Source organism: Oncorhynchus nerka, linkage group LG9b, assembly GCF_034236695.1.
Source record: "Oncorhynchus nerka isolate Pitt River linkage group LG9b, Oner_Uvic_2.0, whole genome shotgun sequence".
NCBI classification, from domain to species: domain Eukaryota; kingdom Metazoa; phylum Chordata; class Actinopteri; order Salmoniformes; family Salmonidae; genus Oncorhynchus; species Oncorhynchus nerka.
This window is the reverse complement of record NC_088424.1, coordinates 2,748,033-2,766,197: the sequence shown is the minus strand read 5'-3', so window position 1 is coordinate 2,766,197 and position 18,165 is coordinate 2,748,033. Positions and strand designations below refer to the sequence as shown.

Below are 18,165 nucleotides of genomic sequence, written 5' to 3'. Positions count from 1 at the left end.
ACCATATAAACCCCACAAAATTGTTACATTTGACTCCATAGGTGTTGCAACTTTACTGTGTACACACTATTATGACTCCACCATTGAAAGGTGAGACTCTCACGAATATCTCATTTTGCTCTAGGACGCCCACAAGCCTCACAAGACTCATCTGAAGGTAGCCCGGTTTAAAAAATGTATAAAAGTGTATATGGAAGTACTTTAGTGGCAAAAAAGGGTTACATATGGGTTAAAAATATATAAAAATTTCCTGAGATTTCTTATATATCTCAGATATAAGACACACACTTCAAAACACTTCTTTTGGATTAATTTTTTTGACTCTCTGTTTTGCCATGTATGAATATGTTATTCAATGCATTCCTATGGGCTACTAGCAGTAAGGCCAAATAAAACAAATCCTCAAATATACAATACCAATCAAAAATGTGGACACACCTACTCATTCAAGGGTTTTTCTTTATTTTTCTTATTTTCTATATTGTAGAATAATAGTGAAGATATCAAAACTATGAAATGACACATATGGAATCATTTAAATATATTTTAGATTTTAGAACCTTCAAAGTAGCCACCCTTTGCCTTAATGACAGCTTTGCACACTCTTGTCATTCTCTCATCCAAATTTCGAACAGTCTTGAAGGAGTTCCCACATATACTGAGCACTTGTTTGCTGCTTTTCCTTCACTCTGTTCCAACTCATCCCAAACCATCTCAAAAGGGGTTGAGCTTGGGTGATTGTGGAGGCTAGGTCATCTGATGCAGCACTCCATCACTCTCCTTCTTGGTCAAATAGCCCTTACACACCCTGGAGGTGTGTTGGGTCATTGTCCTGTTGAAAAACAAATCATAGTCCTACTAAGCACAAACCAGATGGGATGGCGTATTGCTGCAGAATGCTGTGGGCTTGCAGGCCTGGCGTTTCCTAACACCACTATGTTAGGGTATAACTAATTGTGTATATAAACCCTGGATTGCTGATGCTATTGATTGGCTAATGAGAGGCTTTGAAGCCACTGGTCAGCCATATTGGCACTCCCCAAAATAACCAGTCCTCCATAGGAATGAATGGAATTCTACAGTATTTCAATTCAATGTTTCAAGGCCAAAATGAAATGTATTTAAGTATTGGGGACAGTGACATTAGAACCTTAAAATATATATATATATACTTTAATAAAAATGTTTTCATGTTACATATTATTTCGCTCACATAATATATTTAAAAGTATGCATGAAGGTGTCTGTAATAGAATAAATGTGGCACAAAAAATGTAGACATTAATATTTTAATTTCTATAGCTTTCAAAAATAAATAAAATGGGAGAGTACCAAGATGGAGGAGCGGTGGCTTCAAAACTACGCCCCTTGTCAATCATCTAGTGAACATGTAAATCATTGGGTATAACTAGGCCCTCAAAGAAAGGTATATGTAATGTACTGTCATATATGTAATGTATTGTCATAAATAGTTAGGCGTCTTGGTAGAACCCTTCCTAGAGGGTTATAGGTAGAACTCTCTGCAAAGAGATCTACTCAGAGTCATATATAGAGAGTTCAGTTTTAAAATGGCTTTCATGTTAGCGCCTTTATTCTCAAAATTTTGGTGATGTAACAATACTAGAGCGCCTCCGACAATTCCCCACGAAATGACCTGCTCGCTGGCAAAACAAAACAGAGCTCAATTTTACCGACTATTTATTGATTAGCATTCGGGATAATGTGTATCCAAATCTGTACTGTGTTGAGGTGTCAACAAATTGCATATCTGCTTTCACTGGAGATCTTAATAGGTTCAGAAAACTATAAAAAATAAACAACACAATCTGGAAGTGTTATTACTTAGCAACGGCTAGTTAGGAGAAATTGGCACTCTCAGAACATTCACACAGAAAACGCATTGGCCCAACACTCTATTCATGGGTTGCACTTCTGTCACTTGGTCGCGTCATTGCCATTTTTATTAACGTTCTACAGATGCCGCAGCATATTGATGTCCGACTGATGGTTAAACAGTCTTTCTGAACGGGGGCTAATGACTGTTTCATCAACATTACACTATAGTGGCTTGGAAATATAATGACATTGCTAAAGTAGACAAATAATTAGTAGAAAACAAATTTGCCATCATTGTGATTTTGTCAAGTTAGCTTTAGCGAGATGGCAATGTTGCCAATATACTCAAAAGTGAATCAGCAATAGCTAGCAATGCTAAAGTTAGCTACCTCAAATTCCGGTGCCCTCCCCTCAATCTTAGCTAGCTAGCTAGCTAAAGTTCTACTGCATCTAAAGTCAATCTGGCGACATCACAATAATGACAAAAGTTTGCCCTACTAATTATTTGCCTTCTTTTGTCACCAGGTTTCCAAGCCAAAGTAAAACACTTTAGACTAAATCTTAATCAATACCTATTGAGACCGAATTTAGTAGAACGCTCATCAGCCCTAAAACTAATGTTAAAAACAATCTTATAATGAATATGGCTCTGTTTCTACCTAGCACTAAAAAGGCTTTGGTAGTATAGTACCTTCATTGAGCTTCCTATGCTCTGCAACAGGGCCTCATTAGAATATGTAAAAAATAGTTAAATTTAACCATTGAAGTTGTATGTCACTTTTGTCTGTAATTTCCTTACGTTAAAAGTACTACATGTAACAATTCAACCCCGAACCATCTCTTGCTGTAAAGTTGACGGGGGCCAGCAAATCACTTGTTGTCAAATTGACTGTGGACAGCAAATCTGTTGCTGTAAAATTGACTGGTCGGTTGTTGACTTGACAACAAGATATTTGCTCCCGAGTGACGCAGCGGTCTAAGGCATTGCATCGCAGTGCTAGAGGTGTCACTACAGACCCTGGTTCAATATCGGACTGTATCACAGCTGTGATTGGGATTCACATAGGGTGGAGCACAATTGGCCCAGCGTCGTCCGTGTTAGGGGAAGGTTTGGCCGGTGTAGGCCGGCATTGTAAATAAGAATCTGTTCTTATCCGACTTGCCTAGTTAAATAAAGGTTCAAATTAATATTACATTTGCTGACCACAGACTATTTGACAACAAGACCCTGGTCCTTCTTTTGTTGACCAATAAGAAGGCTACAACATTAGAATGCAATTTTGTGTGGGCCCAATTCACGAGTTTCAGGACCAGACAGTAAAATGGGTTTCCAATATTTATTGAGGAAATGGAATGGATGTGAGAATGAGGATTCAGGAGGGGAATGAGAATGGACCGGATGAAGCAGAGGGCTGCAGATGACTGGATTTGGGGGTGTGGACTCAGGCAGATATCATCATCAGGCCGTGGTAGTTAGGCTGCTGTGGTGATGGCAATCCCCCAAGGACATCCTTGGAAGAACGTAAGATATACAAGATAGAAGGTGGGATGCAAAACTTGATATGGCTAGTAACACACATTGTCATGCAACACTGCAGAACAAGAGGAGAAATGGTCAGGTTTGTACAACCTCGTCAGTTGTACAACTGAATGCATTCAACTAATATGTTGTCTGCCACATTTAACCCAACCGCTCTGAATCAAAGAGGTGCGGGGGCTGCCTTAATCGACATCCACGTCTTCAGCACCTGGGGAACAGTGGGTTAACTGCCTTGCTCAGAGGCAGAATGACAGATTTTTTTTACCTTATCAGCTCGGGGATTCGATCCAGCAACCTTTCGGTTACTGGCCCAACACTCGAACCACTAGGCTACCTGCCGTAGGATGGCAGTGGTGATTAAGGCTATTAAGTATACGTGGGGAGGCTGATTATTATTTCTATATTTTTCTGCATTGTTTGGGAAGGGCATGTAAGGACGAGTTTCACTGTTAGTCTACCTGTTATTTACTAAGTGTGTGACACATTTAAAAATGTTTGATTAGCAATGAGTTATAGCTGATCCTTGTTGAGGAGCTGTGTTCAAAGCAACTAATAGTTAGTGTTGCGTTTAAGTCTGGTCCCCTCTCCTGAATTTTTGTTAATTCTTAACACCATTAACATTTTGTGGGGAAAATATTGTCAAACACTATCATTCCACCATTACTGTAGATGTATTAAGGACAATTTCTGAAATTACAATGCAAAAGTATTGCAAATAGCTTCTTTAAAGCAGTGTGTGTTAAATATGCTGGGGCTTTGTTATCCACTGTGATATAGGGATTTTCAAGCTATTGACCACAGCCATTGCAATGGTTGAGTGAGTTGAATTGTTCTACCATAGGGGGCCAATACTGCTCTTCTGATGATAGTGTGACCTAATGACTTCTTTTCTACTGAATAAAGGAGAAAAGAGACGATGGAGTCCTCGCAGACAGTTCAACACACTAGAAGTTGATAGAATGAAAAGTGGCACATAATACAACATTCTATTTTCTCCTACCATGCACCATTGGTTCAGGTAGCCTGTGGAATTAGCTGTTTAAAATGTGCAGCTACCCGGCTGGCATTCACACTCACAAATACAGACACACAGACATACTGCACTCACACACAGGCGCATGCCTACACCTTTCTATTGGCCTTCAGCTCTTTGGACAGCTACAGTATGTTGCTTGTCTTGTTAATGAGGAAATGAAGGGATACTTGTTCTAAGGATTCTGGCTGTGGAATTTAACAAACCAATAATGTCACAACAGGAAATTTCAGGAACAGGATGCTGGCAGTTTGGTCTACAATAAGTGGTCATTTTAGTATGTTACGCACCATAAAACCGTGGAGTATAATTCAAGTGTGTAAAAACCAAACAATATAGGAGTTCATGTAGACAGACGTACAGTAGCATGTGTATTTTCCCAGTACCGGCTACAGTCTGCATTCAACAGTGCACAAATTCACAACATCATTTGTTATTGTCTACACTCGGTTACTCAACCCTGCACGTTAGAGGCTGCTGCCCTATGTACAGTACATAGACATGAAATCACTGGTCACTATACTAATGTTTACATACTGTTCTAGTCAATGCCACTCCGACATGCTTGTCCTAATATTTATATTTTTCATAATTCCATTATTTTACTTAGACTTTTGTGTGCATTGTTTTGAATTGTTAAATACTACTGCACTGTTGGAGCTAGGAACACAAGCATTTCGCTTCAGCTGCAATATCATCTGATAAATACAGTATGTGTATGTGACCAATACAACTAGATTTTATTTTATTCAGTTAGATTCACATTCCAGCTCAGGCTTCATCTGTTCTACAATGGTGGATATTGCTCGTCCACCTGCCGCTAACTCTAGCAGGCTTGTAACTGCTCGTGCATGTCGCACATGGCTAGTGGAACACCAAACTCTTCTTTGAGACAATGCTTAAACATCAATCTCATGGGCGAGTCAGTGCCACATTTCTATTTGTGCCAAAATCAAAATGAAAAAAGTTATTTAGCGAATTCAACAGGCTATGGTGTGAAATAGTGTTTTAAAAGAGCAGTCTTTATTTTAAATTATTTTGAATGCCGACTTTGTTGTGCTTTAGTGTGCTTATCAATGTACAACCACAAGCACCTTTTCCCCCACTCCTATCGATAAAATAATAAAGTCATACAAAAGTGTTACTTTAGTGCGCATGAAGTTTAAAATGCATTCTGTCATTACTAAATGTGTAATGTAATATATTTTCAATTACTATTTTTTACACAAAAAACAATGATTCATAAAATATTTAATCACTTGTCTTGCTCAAATAAAGGGGCTGATGACACAATCTTTGCAAGATGGAGGGAATCCGATTTCCTTGGTCCTCAACTCATGGCTCAGTCATTTCATTCAGGGTGAGAGCTTTCCCTGGAGCAGGTTAGTTCTGAAGGATTCCTTTCCATAAAAATTGACCAGGCTAAAAGGTGAGCCACTCTCGTATGACCAGTTAACCCAAGTTGAACTCAGAGTTGACCAAAGTTACCTCGCTAACTCCTCAAACCTGCTTCGTAGGATACCCTTCTGTTCTCATAGTAAGCTATAAAGGTGGTTTCTGTCACGAATATCACCGAAGGTGGCTCCCCTTCCCGTTCGGGTGGCGCTCGGCGGTCGTCGTCGCTGGTCTACTAGCTGCCACCAGTCCCTTTTTTCCCCTTTTCGTTTGGTTTTGTCTAATTGGTTTCACCTGTTCCTTGTTTAGTGTTTTTGGGTTGGGGTTATTTAAGTTCCGTTAGCCTGCCTGTGTTGGCGCGGGCTTGTTACTGTTATGTAAAGAGGTGTTCCTGATTATTGTGGGTTTTTTCCGCTGTCCGTTGAGATACCAGTTTGTACTTGGGTAGAGTGTATTGCGCGTGTGTTCGGCGTTACCCGTTGTACGTTTTTCTGTTGGACATCCGAATCCTCTGCTCTCTGCGCCTGACTCCACACCCATCACTCTTTGAGCATTACAGTTTCCCTGCAACCAAAGTGATGTGTAACCTTCTCAAGTGTAATAAAAAAATCTAAGCAAACATTATTTCATTTTTTTACCTGCCTTTCGTAAACTAAAACTCACACTTGACTCCCCCTTCCTACTTGTTCTGACTTTGCGGATAACTAATTTGAGCACGAAGGCCTAAAAAGGTAGAGACAACAATACATCATGCGAAGCAGCCAAAAGTGTCAGTAAGAGTGTCCATGATTGAGTCTTTGAATGTAGAGATGGAGATAAAACTGTCCACTTTGAGTGTTTGTTACAGCTCGTTCCAGTCACTAGCTGCATTGAACTGAAAAGAGGAACAACCCAGGGATGTGTGTGCTTTGGGGACCTTTAACAGAATGTGACTGGCAGAACGGGTGTTGTATGTGGAGGATGAGGGTTGCAGTAGTTATCGCAGATAGGTGGGAGTGAGGCCTAAGAGGGTTTTATAAATAAGCATCAACCAGTGGTTCTTGCGCCGGGTATACAGAGATGGCCAGTTTACAGAGAAGTATAGAGTGCAGTGATATGTCCTATAAGGAGCATTTGGGCCAAATCTGATGGCTGAATGGTAAAGAACATCTAGTTGCTCAAGAGCACCCTTACCTGCCGATCTATAAATTATCTCTCCATAATCTAACAAGGGTGGTCATCTGAATCAGCGTTAGTTTGGCAGCTGGGGAGAAAGAGGAGTGATTACGATAGAGGAAACCAAGTCTGTGCTGAGAGAAGGACAGTGTACCGTCTAGCCATACTCCCAAGTACTTGTATGAGGTGACTACCTCAATCTCTAAACCCTCAAAAGTAGTAATGGTGGTGGTAAGGGGGGGGGGGGTTCTTCTTACCGAACCACATGACCTTTGTTTTGGATGTGTTTAGAACAAGGTTAAGGGCAGAGAAAGCTTTTTGGATACTAAGAAAGCTTTGCTGTAGAGCATTTACCAGAAAATCCGGGCAGCTGAGTATAAGACTGTATCATCTGCACATAAATGGATGAGAGAGCTTCCTACTGCCTGAGCTATGCTGTTGATGTAAATTGAGAAGAGCATGGGGCCTAGGATCGAGCCATGTGGTACACCCTAGGTGACAAGCAGTGGCTGAGACAGCAGATGTTCTGACTTTATACACTGCACTTGAGAGAGGTAGTTAGCAAACCAGGCCAAACACGCCTCAGACACCAGTACTCCTTAGCCAACCCACAAGAATGGAATGGTCTATGGTATCAAAAGCTTTTGCCAAGTCAATAAAAAGAGCAGCACAACATTGCTTAGAATCAACGTCTGTCACACCCTAATCTGTTGCACTTGTCTTGTGCTTGTCTTCACCCCCCAACAGATGTATCCAATTTTCCCCCATTTTCCCCTGTGTACTTATTCCTTAGTTTCCTGTTGGCCTGTTGCCAGTTCGTCTTATTTTGTCAGGTCGTCCCAGTGTATTTCATGTTTTTCCCTGCTCTCTAGTTTCTGTTTCTAGCCTTTCCGGTTCTGACCTTTCTGTTTGCCCTGAATCTGAGCCTGCATGCCATTCTGTACCTGCCTGATTCTGACCTGGTTACGAAACTCTGCCTGCCCTTGACCTGCCCTTTGCCTGCCCCCATGTCATAATACATTCTGAGAATTGAACCATCCGCCTGCTGGGTCTGCATCTAGGTCATATCCTGAGTCGTGATAGTACGAACTGGCCATGACTGACCCAGGAGACTCGGACCAGCTCTGCAACGCTGTCTCCATCCACGGAATGCGATGACCATGCTTTCACTGTGTTGCTGGAGCAATTCCGTGAGTTATCTACTGGATTATTGGAGGTGGTTAAAGATGACAGTAACCCCCCAGACTGTCAGTTACCCTGCTACCTGGTTTCCAGAGAAAGCCGCTTACCTCCTCCGGAGCGCTACGCTAGAGATCCAGGATCCTGCCGGGTCACTCAGTCTGGAGGAGTTTGTGGTGGAGGTAAGAAAGGTGTTCGATTCTCCGTTGTCCAGGAGAGAGGCTGCTCGTAAGCTACTGCAACTGCGTCAAGACTTCCGTAGTGTGACAGAGTAGATTTAACTCGAACCCTGGTGTTCTGTTTGACATGTTCCTGCCTGGATTATCTCATCTTTAACCACCTCCGATAATCCAGGCAGGAACATGTCAAACAGAACACCAGGGTTCGAGTTAAATCTACTCTGTCACACTACGGAAGTCTCCCATAGTCTTTACCATTCCGATCGATGAGAGGCTCCAGAAACGTAGGAGGAAGAGGAGGTCTGCTCCCGGTCACACTCGCTCGACCACGGCGTCCACCTCGCCTCCGAGGATTTCCGGAAGTCCCCGGGAGAAGCCGATGTCACCTGAGTTCCCTCGAGAATTACCGAAGGCTGTCGACTCGCTTCCTCCGTAGCCCATGCAACTGGGCAGGGCCAGATTGTCTCCTGCTCAACACTTATGCAGACTGAGCACCAAGAGCTGTCTGTATTGTGGAACATCAGGACATTACATATCTACCTGTCAATTAAAAGACCAGGCTTATCAAGTAGGTACGAGTATGCTGGTGAGCCCCCCGTTACTTGTGCCCATCTCCATGCCATCCTGTTGTGGGGTGACCAGTCCAAATCTCTCTGGGTGCTCATTGACTCTGGGGCGATGAGAGCTTGATGGACGCTACCTTGGTGTCGTAGCTGGGAATCCCCACACAACCCCTCTCCATTCCTATGGACATCAAAGCGCTGGATGGGCGCTCTATTGGCAGAGTCACCCACAATATGTTTCCCATTAACCTGAGAGTATCAGGTAATGAGCCGTTCCTGCTCATTGAATCCCCTCATGCACCCGTGGTTTTGGGGGTTTCATGGCTCCAGAGGCACAATCCCCTGATCGATTGGGCTACTGGTTCTATCATTGGTTGGAGCCCGTTCTGCAACGCGCATTGCCTGAAGTCGGAACAGCCTGCCCCAGGACATCTTCTTGTGAGCTTAGGAGAAGCCACCAATTTCTCCACCATTACCATGGACCACCAGGATCACCGGGAGGTTTCAACAAGGCCCGCGCTACAGCTCTCCCTCCACATTAACCCTACGACTGTGTTAATGACCTTCTCCCGGGGGGCGGCTTAATTCCCTGTCGGGTCCGGAGATCAAGAACATTGAAAGGTACATTGAGGACTCTCTTGCTGCAGGGAATATTCGTCAATCTGCCTTTCCTGATCGTATATCGACTACAGGGGCCTTAATGACATCATGGTTAAAAACCGTTACCCTGTACCACTCATCTCCTCAGCTTTCAAGCCTCTCCAGGGGGCAACGATCTTCTCCAAGTTGGACCTTCGCAATGCCTACCATCTGGTTCAGATACAGGAAGGAGACGAATGGAAGATAGCTTTTAACACGGCTAGCGGGCACTACACACATATAACATACGCACTATACACACGTACACATGGATTTTTCATTTTAGATATGTGGTAGTGGAGTATAGGCCTGAGGGCACATGTGATGTTTGTAATGAATGTATTGTATTGTTTTTAAATTTGTATAACTGCCTTAATTTTGCCGGACCCCAGAAAGAGTATGGGGTGCCATAAAAAATACAAATACGAGTACCTTGTTATGCCACTTGGACTGATCAACACTCCCTCAGTGTTCCAGGCCTTGGTCAACGACGTGCTCCGTGCCATGACATGTTGAACCGGTTCGTGTTTGTCTACCTTGACGACATCTTCGTTTTTCCCCGTTCAGCTCAAGAACACGTCATTCACGTATAACAGGTCCTTCAGCGTCTTCTGGAGAACCAGCTTTTTGTTAAAGCAGAAAAGTGTGAATTCCATTGCTCCACCATCTCCTTCCTAGGGTACATCATTGCTGCTGGAAATATTCAGATGGACTCTGACGAGGTGAGAGCAGTGGTGGATTGGCCTCAACCCACATCCAGTGTGCAGCTGCAACGTTTCCTGGGGTTTGCTCATATCTCCCGCCGCTTCATCCGGGTTTACAGCACCCTGGCTTTCCCCTTCTCAGCACTCACCTCTCCCAAGGTTTGTTCACATGGTCTCCAGCAGCTGACCGGGTGTTCTCAGACCTCAAGCATCGGTTCACTACAGCTCCCATCTTAATCCATCCGGACCCATCCTGTCAGTTCGTGGTGGAGGTCGACGCCTCGGACATTAAAGTGGGGGCCATCCTGTCCCAGCGTTCTGCCCAGGACCAAAAGCTGCATCCCTGTGCTTTGCTTTCCCATCGTCTTAACCCCGCTGAGAGGAACTACGATGTGGAAAATCTAAAACTCCTCATAGTGAAGATGGTGTTGGAGGAGTGGAGGAACTGTTTAGATGGGGAGGAACATCCATTCATAATGTGGACTGATCACAAGAACCTGGAATATCTCCGCACCGCCAAGCGCCTCAACTCTAGGAAAGCTCAATGAGCCCTGCTATTCACTCGGTTCAACTTTACCATCTCCTACCACCCAGGGTCCAAGAATGGGAAGCCTGATGCGCTCTCAAGCCTCTATAGTCCCTATCTCTTGTTTAGCGGCCGCAATTTGGGGTATAGAGAACCAGGTCCATGAGGCCCGGCTAACCGGATGTTTGTCCCGGACTCTGCCCGTTCCTCGGCAAATGCAAATGCAGCTACTGTTGTTACTCTGGCTGCACTGTTTGACGTGACTGTAAATTACCCGTAGTTGGCTAGCTAGCAAGCAAGATAAGGATAACAACGTTGCCAGCCTTTATGGCACTGTAACATTTAGAATGAACTACTGGGTCCATCCATAGATACAGAACAAAAAGACTGAATGACTGTGTCCTGTATCTAGCAACAAACTGATAGAACGAACGGCCAACAGGCTTGGGTAGCAACCCTAGATTTGTGTCGGGACTTCGTCTCGGGCCTAACACCCGTGCCAATGTATTCTCCAAACACCGGCTTCTCGGGAATTTTCACTTAATTGTGTTGACAGCTGGGCTGAACGAAGGCCTGGCATTCAACTCACAGTCGTTGATATCGTTTCCACGGTAACATGCCTTTACATGACGTGATAAAACTTTGAGTTGCAAGCTATCAAATCAAATCCAATCAAATTGTATTTGTCACATGCGCCCGAATACAATCTTACCGTGAATTGCTTACTTACAAGCCCTTAACTCTATTTCTTGAACTGCATTGTTGGTTAAGACAATTGTAAAAAAGAAAAATCTAATATAAGTAACAAAATAAAATAACAATATAATTCTGTTGTTTTTCTGTTTAAAAAAGTATGACTTTGAGAACAAAACAGGAAAATATTTAAACCTGTGAACATTGGGCTCAGTTTACAGACAAATGTATCTGTTTCAATAGTAGGCCTAATATTAGCCTACTTGCACAGTACATCTTGGGTTGGCCTGAATGTGAAAGACCAATATAGGATTGATATAACTTTTCACACAAGGGCGCCTTTCCTTTACCGGGTGGCCTATTTGGAAACGTTTTGGCAAAATTAGTGTATACCAACTTCTCTAAGCTATGCCGACGACGCTTAGCTGTATGTCTCCACAAACACTGACACTGCCAATGCTACTGCACTCCTGGTCAGCTGCCTGCAGGACATCAAAGTGTGGATGCAGTTGAGTTTCCTGCAGTTAAACAGCAAAGACAGAGGTCGTCCTGATTGTCAGTCGCACCATCATAACTAAATCAACAGCTACAGCCTCAATATGGGTGGTGTCAAGGTCCTCCCCTGAGGTTCACAAGCAGGGTGTGATAGCTCTCGTTTGTGGCCCACATCAAGAGTGTGACCAATGTCACATTTTCCCATCTACTGAACATTCCCAGGTTATGGCCTATGCCATCACAACTGCAGCTGAGCGACTCAATCACGCCTTTATTTCATTCCGTCTGGACTATTGTAACACCCTTCATGGTGGCGCATCTGCCAAGTGCCTAAACAGGCTACAATATGTCCAGAACTCTGTTGCATGTGACCTCAAGCACACGTCCACCGCGAGCACATGACTCCAGTGCTGTTCAACCTCTGCTGGCTCCCCATATGCTCACTCAACAACTACAAAAGTCTGGTTCAGACCTACCAAGCTATCCACAACTCTGGACCCAAGTACCTGTCTGACCTCCTTCTACCCTCCTGCCCAGCACGGCACCCTTCGCCCCTCTAGGTCTGTCTCCCTACAGCAGCCCCGCAGCAGGCTAAAAACTATGGGTGACCGAGCTTTCAGTTGCACGTCTCCGCGGCTGTCGAATGCACTTCCAGATACTACTGCAGAGTCTATGTTCTCCTTTAAGGCTGCCTCAACACCGTGCTGTTCAGAAAAGCTTTCAATGACCTCTGCTAATTCTGTTCTCTAGTCCACCGAATCTGACGACGCCTGTATATAACTTTGTTTGTTGTCTGTGTTCTTGATTGTTTGAATTATTATTCATTATTATTATTTAAAAAATATATATATATAATTTTGAGTGCCTTGGGTGTGATAAAAGTGCTTTTCAACTGTTGTGATTGGCCATAAAGATTATTGAATATGATCCTGCAGCCTCGGATCAAAGTCATTCCACAAGGGGCTTCAGTGGGCCTTGGGGGCCTATTGACCTACTCATAAATACTACTGTACCCTGACAGCATGACAAGGAGAGAAAAGACATTACAAGGAGAGACGTTACACAACAACACCAAGTAAGCAGAGATGGGTTAGGGCTTATATTTGTATTGCATTTAGACCAAAGACCCAAATCCAGGAAATGTACAGAAATCTATCTCCAAGTGAATGTTTATTTGGCATCATGCAACCAGTGTAATAAAAAATAGTGTAAATGCAAAAATCACATTGTTTTTTGTGAGAGCACCTTTGTTGAAGCGCATAACTAAGACACATTATCAAACATACTTGATGAAATGGCAAAAGACCTGAAAAACATATACATTTCAATTTAAACTAACCAAACACAAAGTATGCTTATATACACACACAATACAGTTTCATAACACTTAGTCCTGGAGCTTAGTCCTGAATACCAAGGGCTGAGGGGTTTGCGGGTCCAAGAAAAAAATGGCCTTTTCTAAAAGAATTTCCTGCAATTCTATGTCATTTTACATGACTAGAAACAATCATCTTTTTTTATACCACACAAATGACAAGACACTCTGACATTGACATACTGAGATCAGTAAAACAAATGGCCCATGTCTTCAACACAACCAATATCTTACACCAATGAAAATCCTTTTAGATGAAAACACTTTGTTTAGAATATCTATGTCACGCCCTGACCTTAGAGATCCTTTCATTTCTCTATTTGGTTAGGTCAGGGTGTGATTAGGTTGGGCATTCTAGTTTTTCGTTTCTATGTTGGCCAGGTACAGTTCCCAATCAGAGGCAGCTGTCTATCGTTGTCTCTGATTGGGGATCATATTTGATCATATTTGATCGGGGATCATATCGAACCTCCAAACGTGCTTCAATGCCATACAACACTCTTTCTGTGGCTTCCAACTGCTCTTAAACGCTAGTAAAACCAAATGCATGCTTTTCAACCGTTCACTGCCTGCACCCGCACGCCCGACTAGCATCACCACCCTGGATGGTTCCGACCTAGAATATGTGGACATCTATAAGTACCTAGGTGTCTGGCTAGACTGTAAACTCTGCTTCCAGACTCATATCAAACATCTCCAATCTAAAATCAAATCTAGAGTCGGCTTTCTATTCCGCAACAAAGCCTTCTTCACTCCAAGAACTCCACGCCAAACTTACCCTAGTAAAACTGACTATCCTACCGATCCTCGACTTCGGCGATGTCATCTACAAAATAGCTTCCAATACTCTACTCAGCAAACTGGATGCAGTTTATCACAGTGCTATCCGTTTTGTTACTAAAGCACCTTATACCACCCACCACTGCGACCTGTATGCTCTAGTCGGCTGGCCCTCGCTACATATTCGTCGCCAGACCCACTGGCTACAGTTCATCTACAAGTACATGCTAGGTAAAGCTCCGCCTTATCTCAGTTCACTGGTCACGATGGCAACACCCACCCGTAGCACGCGCTCCAGCAGGTGTATCTCACTGATCATCCCTAAAGCCAACACCTCATTTGGCCGCCTTTCCTTCCAGTTCTCTGCTGCCTGTGACTGGAACGAATTGCAAAAATCGCTGAAGTTGGAGACTTTTATCTCCCTCACCAACTTTAAACATCTGCTATCTGAACAGCTAACCGATCGCTGCAGCTGTACATAGTCTATCGGTAAATAGCCCACCCAATTTACCTACCTCATCCCCATACTGTTTTTATTTATTTACTTTTCTGCTCTTTTGCACACCAGTATCTCTACCTGCACATGACCATCTGATCATTTATCACTCCAGTGTTAATCTGCTAAATTGTAATTATTTGCCTACCTCCTCATGCCTTTTGCACACAATGTATATAGACTATTTTTTCTTTTTTTTCTACTGTTATTGACTTGTTTATTGTTTAGTCCATGTGTAACCTGTGTTGTTGTCTGTTCACACTGCTATGCTTTATCTTGGCCAGGTCGCAGTTGTAAATGAGAACTTGTTCTCAACTAGCCTACCTGGTTAAATAAAGGTGAAATAAGAAATATTTAGGCAGCCTTTTCCCACCTGTTGTTTGTGGGATCTTGATTTTAAGTCGCTCTGGATAAGAGCGTCTGCTAAATGACTTAAATGTAAATGTAAATGTATCGTTGCTTTTTAGCCCTACAAAGCTGTACGTTTCGTTTGTTACTCTTTCTTGTTTTGTGCCGGTTATCATAAATAAAAATGATTAACTTACCCCACGCTGCATCTTGGTCTGACCATCCTTCCAACAACGATCATTACAATCTACTTCAGTGCAATTGCTGAACTTATGTAGATATCCTAAACAAAGTGTTTTGTTAACTTTCAAGCGTAACAGTTCCGTGTACAATAAACCGTCCTTTATATTTGAAGCTTTGGCTGTGTTTGCTTCAGGATGTACGGTATGTAATAAAGCAATTGTACACGAGAGGGCTTGTTAAACAACTTTTTTTAGCATGTCTGTGAAGCGGTCATAGGTAGAGTACGAGGAGGAGCAGAGTACTGTAGATCAGCACAACCTCGAGTGTACAATTGCTTTTCTACAAGAGGTTACCAACGAAATAAAAGACGTTATTTTGATGTATTCATAGGCTACTCATTTCGTCCCTCGATGAAAATATAGGCCTAGTCCAGACATCTATAGTTGCAAAACAATTGTGGGAATTCACAGGGCAGGTAAATGGGATTGAAGGGGCACCGACAGCAGTTCAAGGTCTGGTCCCTGATAAGTAAACAGACCACCACCGTGATGTTTCCTACTAGTAGCAGGGTCTCGCTCCTGTCTGATCATAGTGAAACCAGCTGGCTCCACATCGCTGTTATTCACCCGATCATACAGCCAGCTCTTAGTGATTGCCAGGATGTAGGTGTCCCGGTAGTCATGCAGGTAGCGCAGGTTAGCCGTCAGCTCGTCCACTTTCCCCTTCAAGGATTGGGCATTGATTGGCAGAGTAGTCGGCAAGGGAAGTTTATTCCTCATTGCTTTCAATCACCACTGCATCCCACCGCATTTCCCTTGTTTGCATTGTCAAAGCTGAGTCTACGTGTGCTTGCAAATATACTAAAAATTTCCACAACTGAATTGCTATGATTAAACACTGACGATCGAGTGCAGTTGATAAAACATCACATGAAAACAATAAAAAGACGCCAAACCCCAACACAAGCTGCGGGTTAGTTACCACTTTATTACTATACTAAATAAGCAATGTTATTATTATTAGAATATGTAATATGCATAAATATTCAAGGACTTTTTTGTTGCAGTGTACAAACTTAACATGAACAGGAATTACATTTACTCTAACCGGTCGTCTGAAAGAACTACCTGAAAGCCACACTTCAAATAAGCCACGGCTTCACTGTTCTGATGGGCTACCACCTCTACAGTATGTTATTAAAAAGGGGAAAAAAGGTTCCGGTTTGAAAAGGTACACGGGGGTTCCTTTAAGGAACCTTTTTGAACTGGAAAGGTTCCAACAGTGTGGAAATGTGTATAGCGTCAAAATATGGCTAAAAGTAGAATTTTGATATCAATGATGCATCCATAGCTCTGTCTATTAATTTGAGAGTGGTTACATTTATCCAGGCCCATCCCTCAGCTTTATACCAAAACAGAACTGGGGTGACCGCTTTGTTATGGTTTCAATTAAGGATTCTAGCTTTAACGACATACTGTAACTATGTCAGTCTGACTTACATATTTTATGTCAGTCTGAATGACAGTGTTATGAAGGCAAGTATATTTCCTGTGTCATTAACCACACCAACCAAGCTACTGTCTGAATACCCCCGTATGGAGGTCATGAGTAGTCTCTCTGGTCAGCCATGTATGTTGGACTTGGTACCAGACATGGGTTAAAATAGTATTAGACAGTTTCAAAACACTCAATTGAGCTTGTCTGGTAAAATCGAACTAATGGAATAGTCCCAAAAGTGCAATCCCTGCCACCTGGCAGTCCAGGCAGGCTCTACCACTCTCAGTTAAAGTATTTTCAAAGAAAACCAATGCCATTTGAACCAAAGTTTGGTGGTGGTAGTGTATTACCCTGCATACAGCCTCAGTCAGTGTAAAATGAACTGTTACTTTGATGGGACTTTAACAATGATGGGATAATAATCATATTGCAATAATGGGGTGTTCTTTCGGACATACTCTAACCACACAGTTCCTTAGAAACATGGCTGATGGCTGAGGACAAGGTGATCACGCACAAAAACGATTAAAACCGTTCCACATCCGTACCCTTCAAGACCCGGAGTGAGGGTAGCACTTTATTTTACAGTACAGAAAATAACAAGGTATTGTTATGGTGATTTCACATTAATAACATATGCATGGCTGTCACGCCCTGACCATAGAGAGCCCTTGTTTTTCTATGGTGTAGTAGGTCAGGGTGTGACTAGGGGCTATTCTAGTTTAATATTTCTGTCTTGTATGATTCCCAATTAGAGGCAGCTTGTAATCGTTGTCTCTAATTGGGGATCATATTTAAGTAGCTATTTTTCCCACCTGTGTTTGTGGGATATTGTTTTGTGTTTGTGCATGTGCACCACGTAGTCACATTTCGTTGTTCGTTTATTGATAAAAAATCAAATAAAATCCCCCCATTAAAACAAGCACTACTAAGCACCATTCAATACCAAGTAGTTACAAAGTGTGGTGAATCCTTGAAGAAAATACCATTCTTGAATTCTTGAAGCAAATAAACCTCTATTAAATAATAGTGGAAACAGTACCATAAAATAAAGTGCTACTGACCACTGATCTACACTACCTGTCAGTCAATCTCCTCAGCCCCTCCTCCCGATGGTAATTTACCCAACTCTTGTTCCGGCCCCTGGCAATGTTCAATAGGGTTTCCTGCAGACGCGGCAGCGACTGATGACATTCTCTAGAAGACGTCCCTTCACAGTCTGGGGCACAGGCTTACTGCAGGGGAGGAGATCAAAGAAGAGGAGTTTAGTGTAGTGTATAGGTAAGGCCAGACAGAATCTGTAGAAGCAGAATTACCTAAACTACCCTAAAAGTATTAGAATGATACTAAACACTGTCACAAAACATAAATAACTAGTTGATAAAAAGACAATGCTGTACAGGCATTGAAAAGAAAACATCCCTGTATGTGGCCATAAATATTGATAATTCAAATCAAGCTTTATTTATACAGCATATCTCAGACATGGAATGCAACACAATCCGCTTCACAGGAAAAAAACGAATGAAAACAATGAAAATAAAAAGAG

At 42.7% G+C, this 18,165-nt stretch overlaps 1 protein-coding gene across 1 annotated transcript in view; it reads right to left on the bottom strand.

Moving 5' to 3' along the window:
• Positions 1-13,094: 13,094 nt before the first annotated feature.
• Positions 13,095-18,165, bottom strand: part of LOC115114108 (collagen alpha-5(IV) chain-like) — a 65,511-nt gene continuing 60,440 nt past the window's right edge. The window contains exon 52 of the mRNA XM_065013278.1: positions 13,095-17,851. Coding sequence (XP_064869350.1) covers positions 17,770-17,851 — 82 coding nt within the window. The 3' untranslated portion in view covers positions 13,095-17,769. The remainder of the gene's footprint in view (positions 17,852-18,165) is intronic.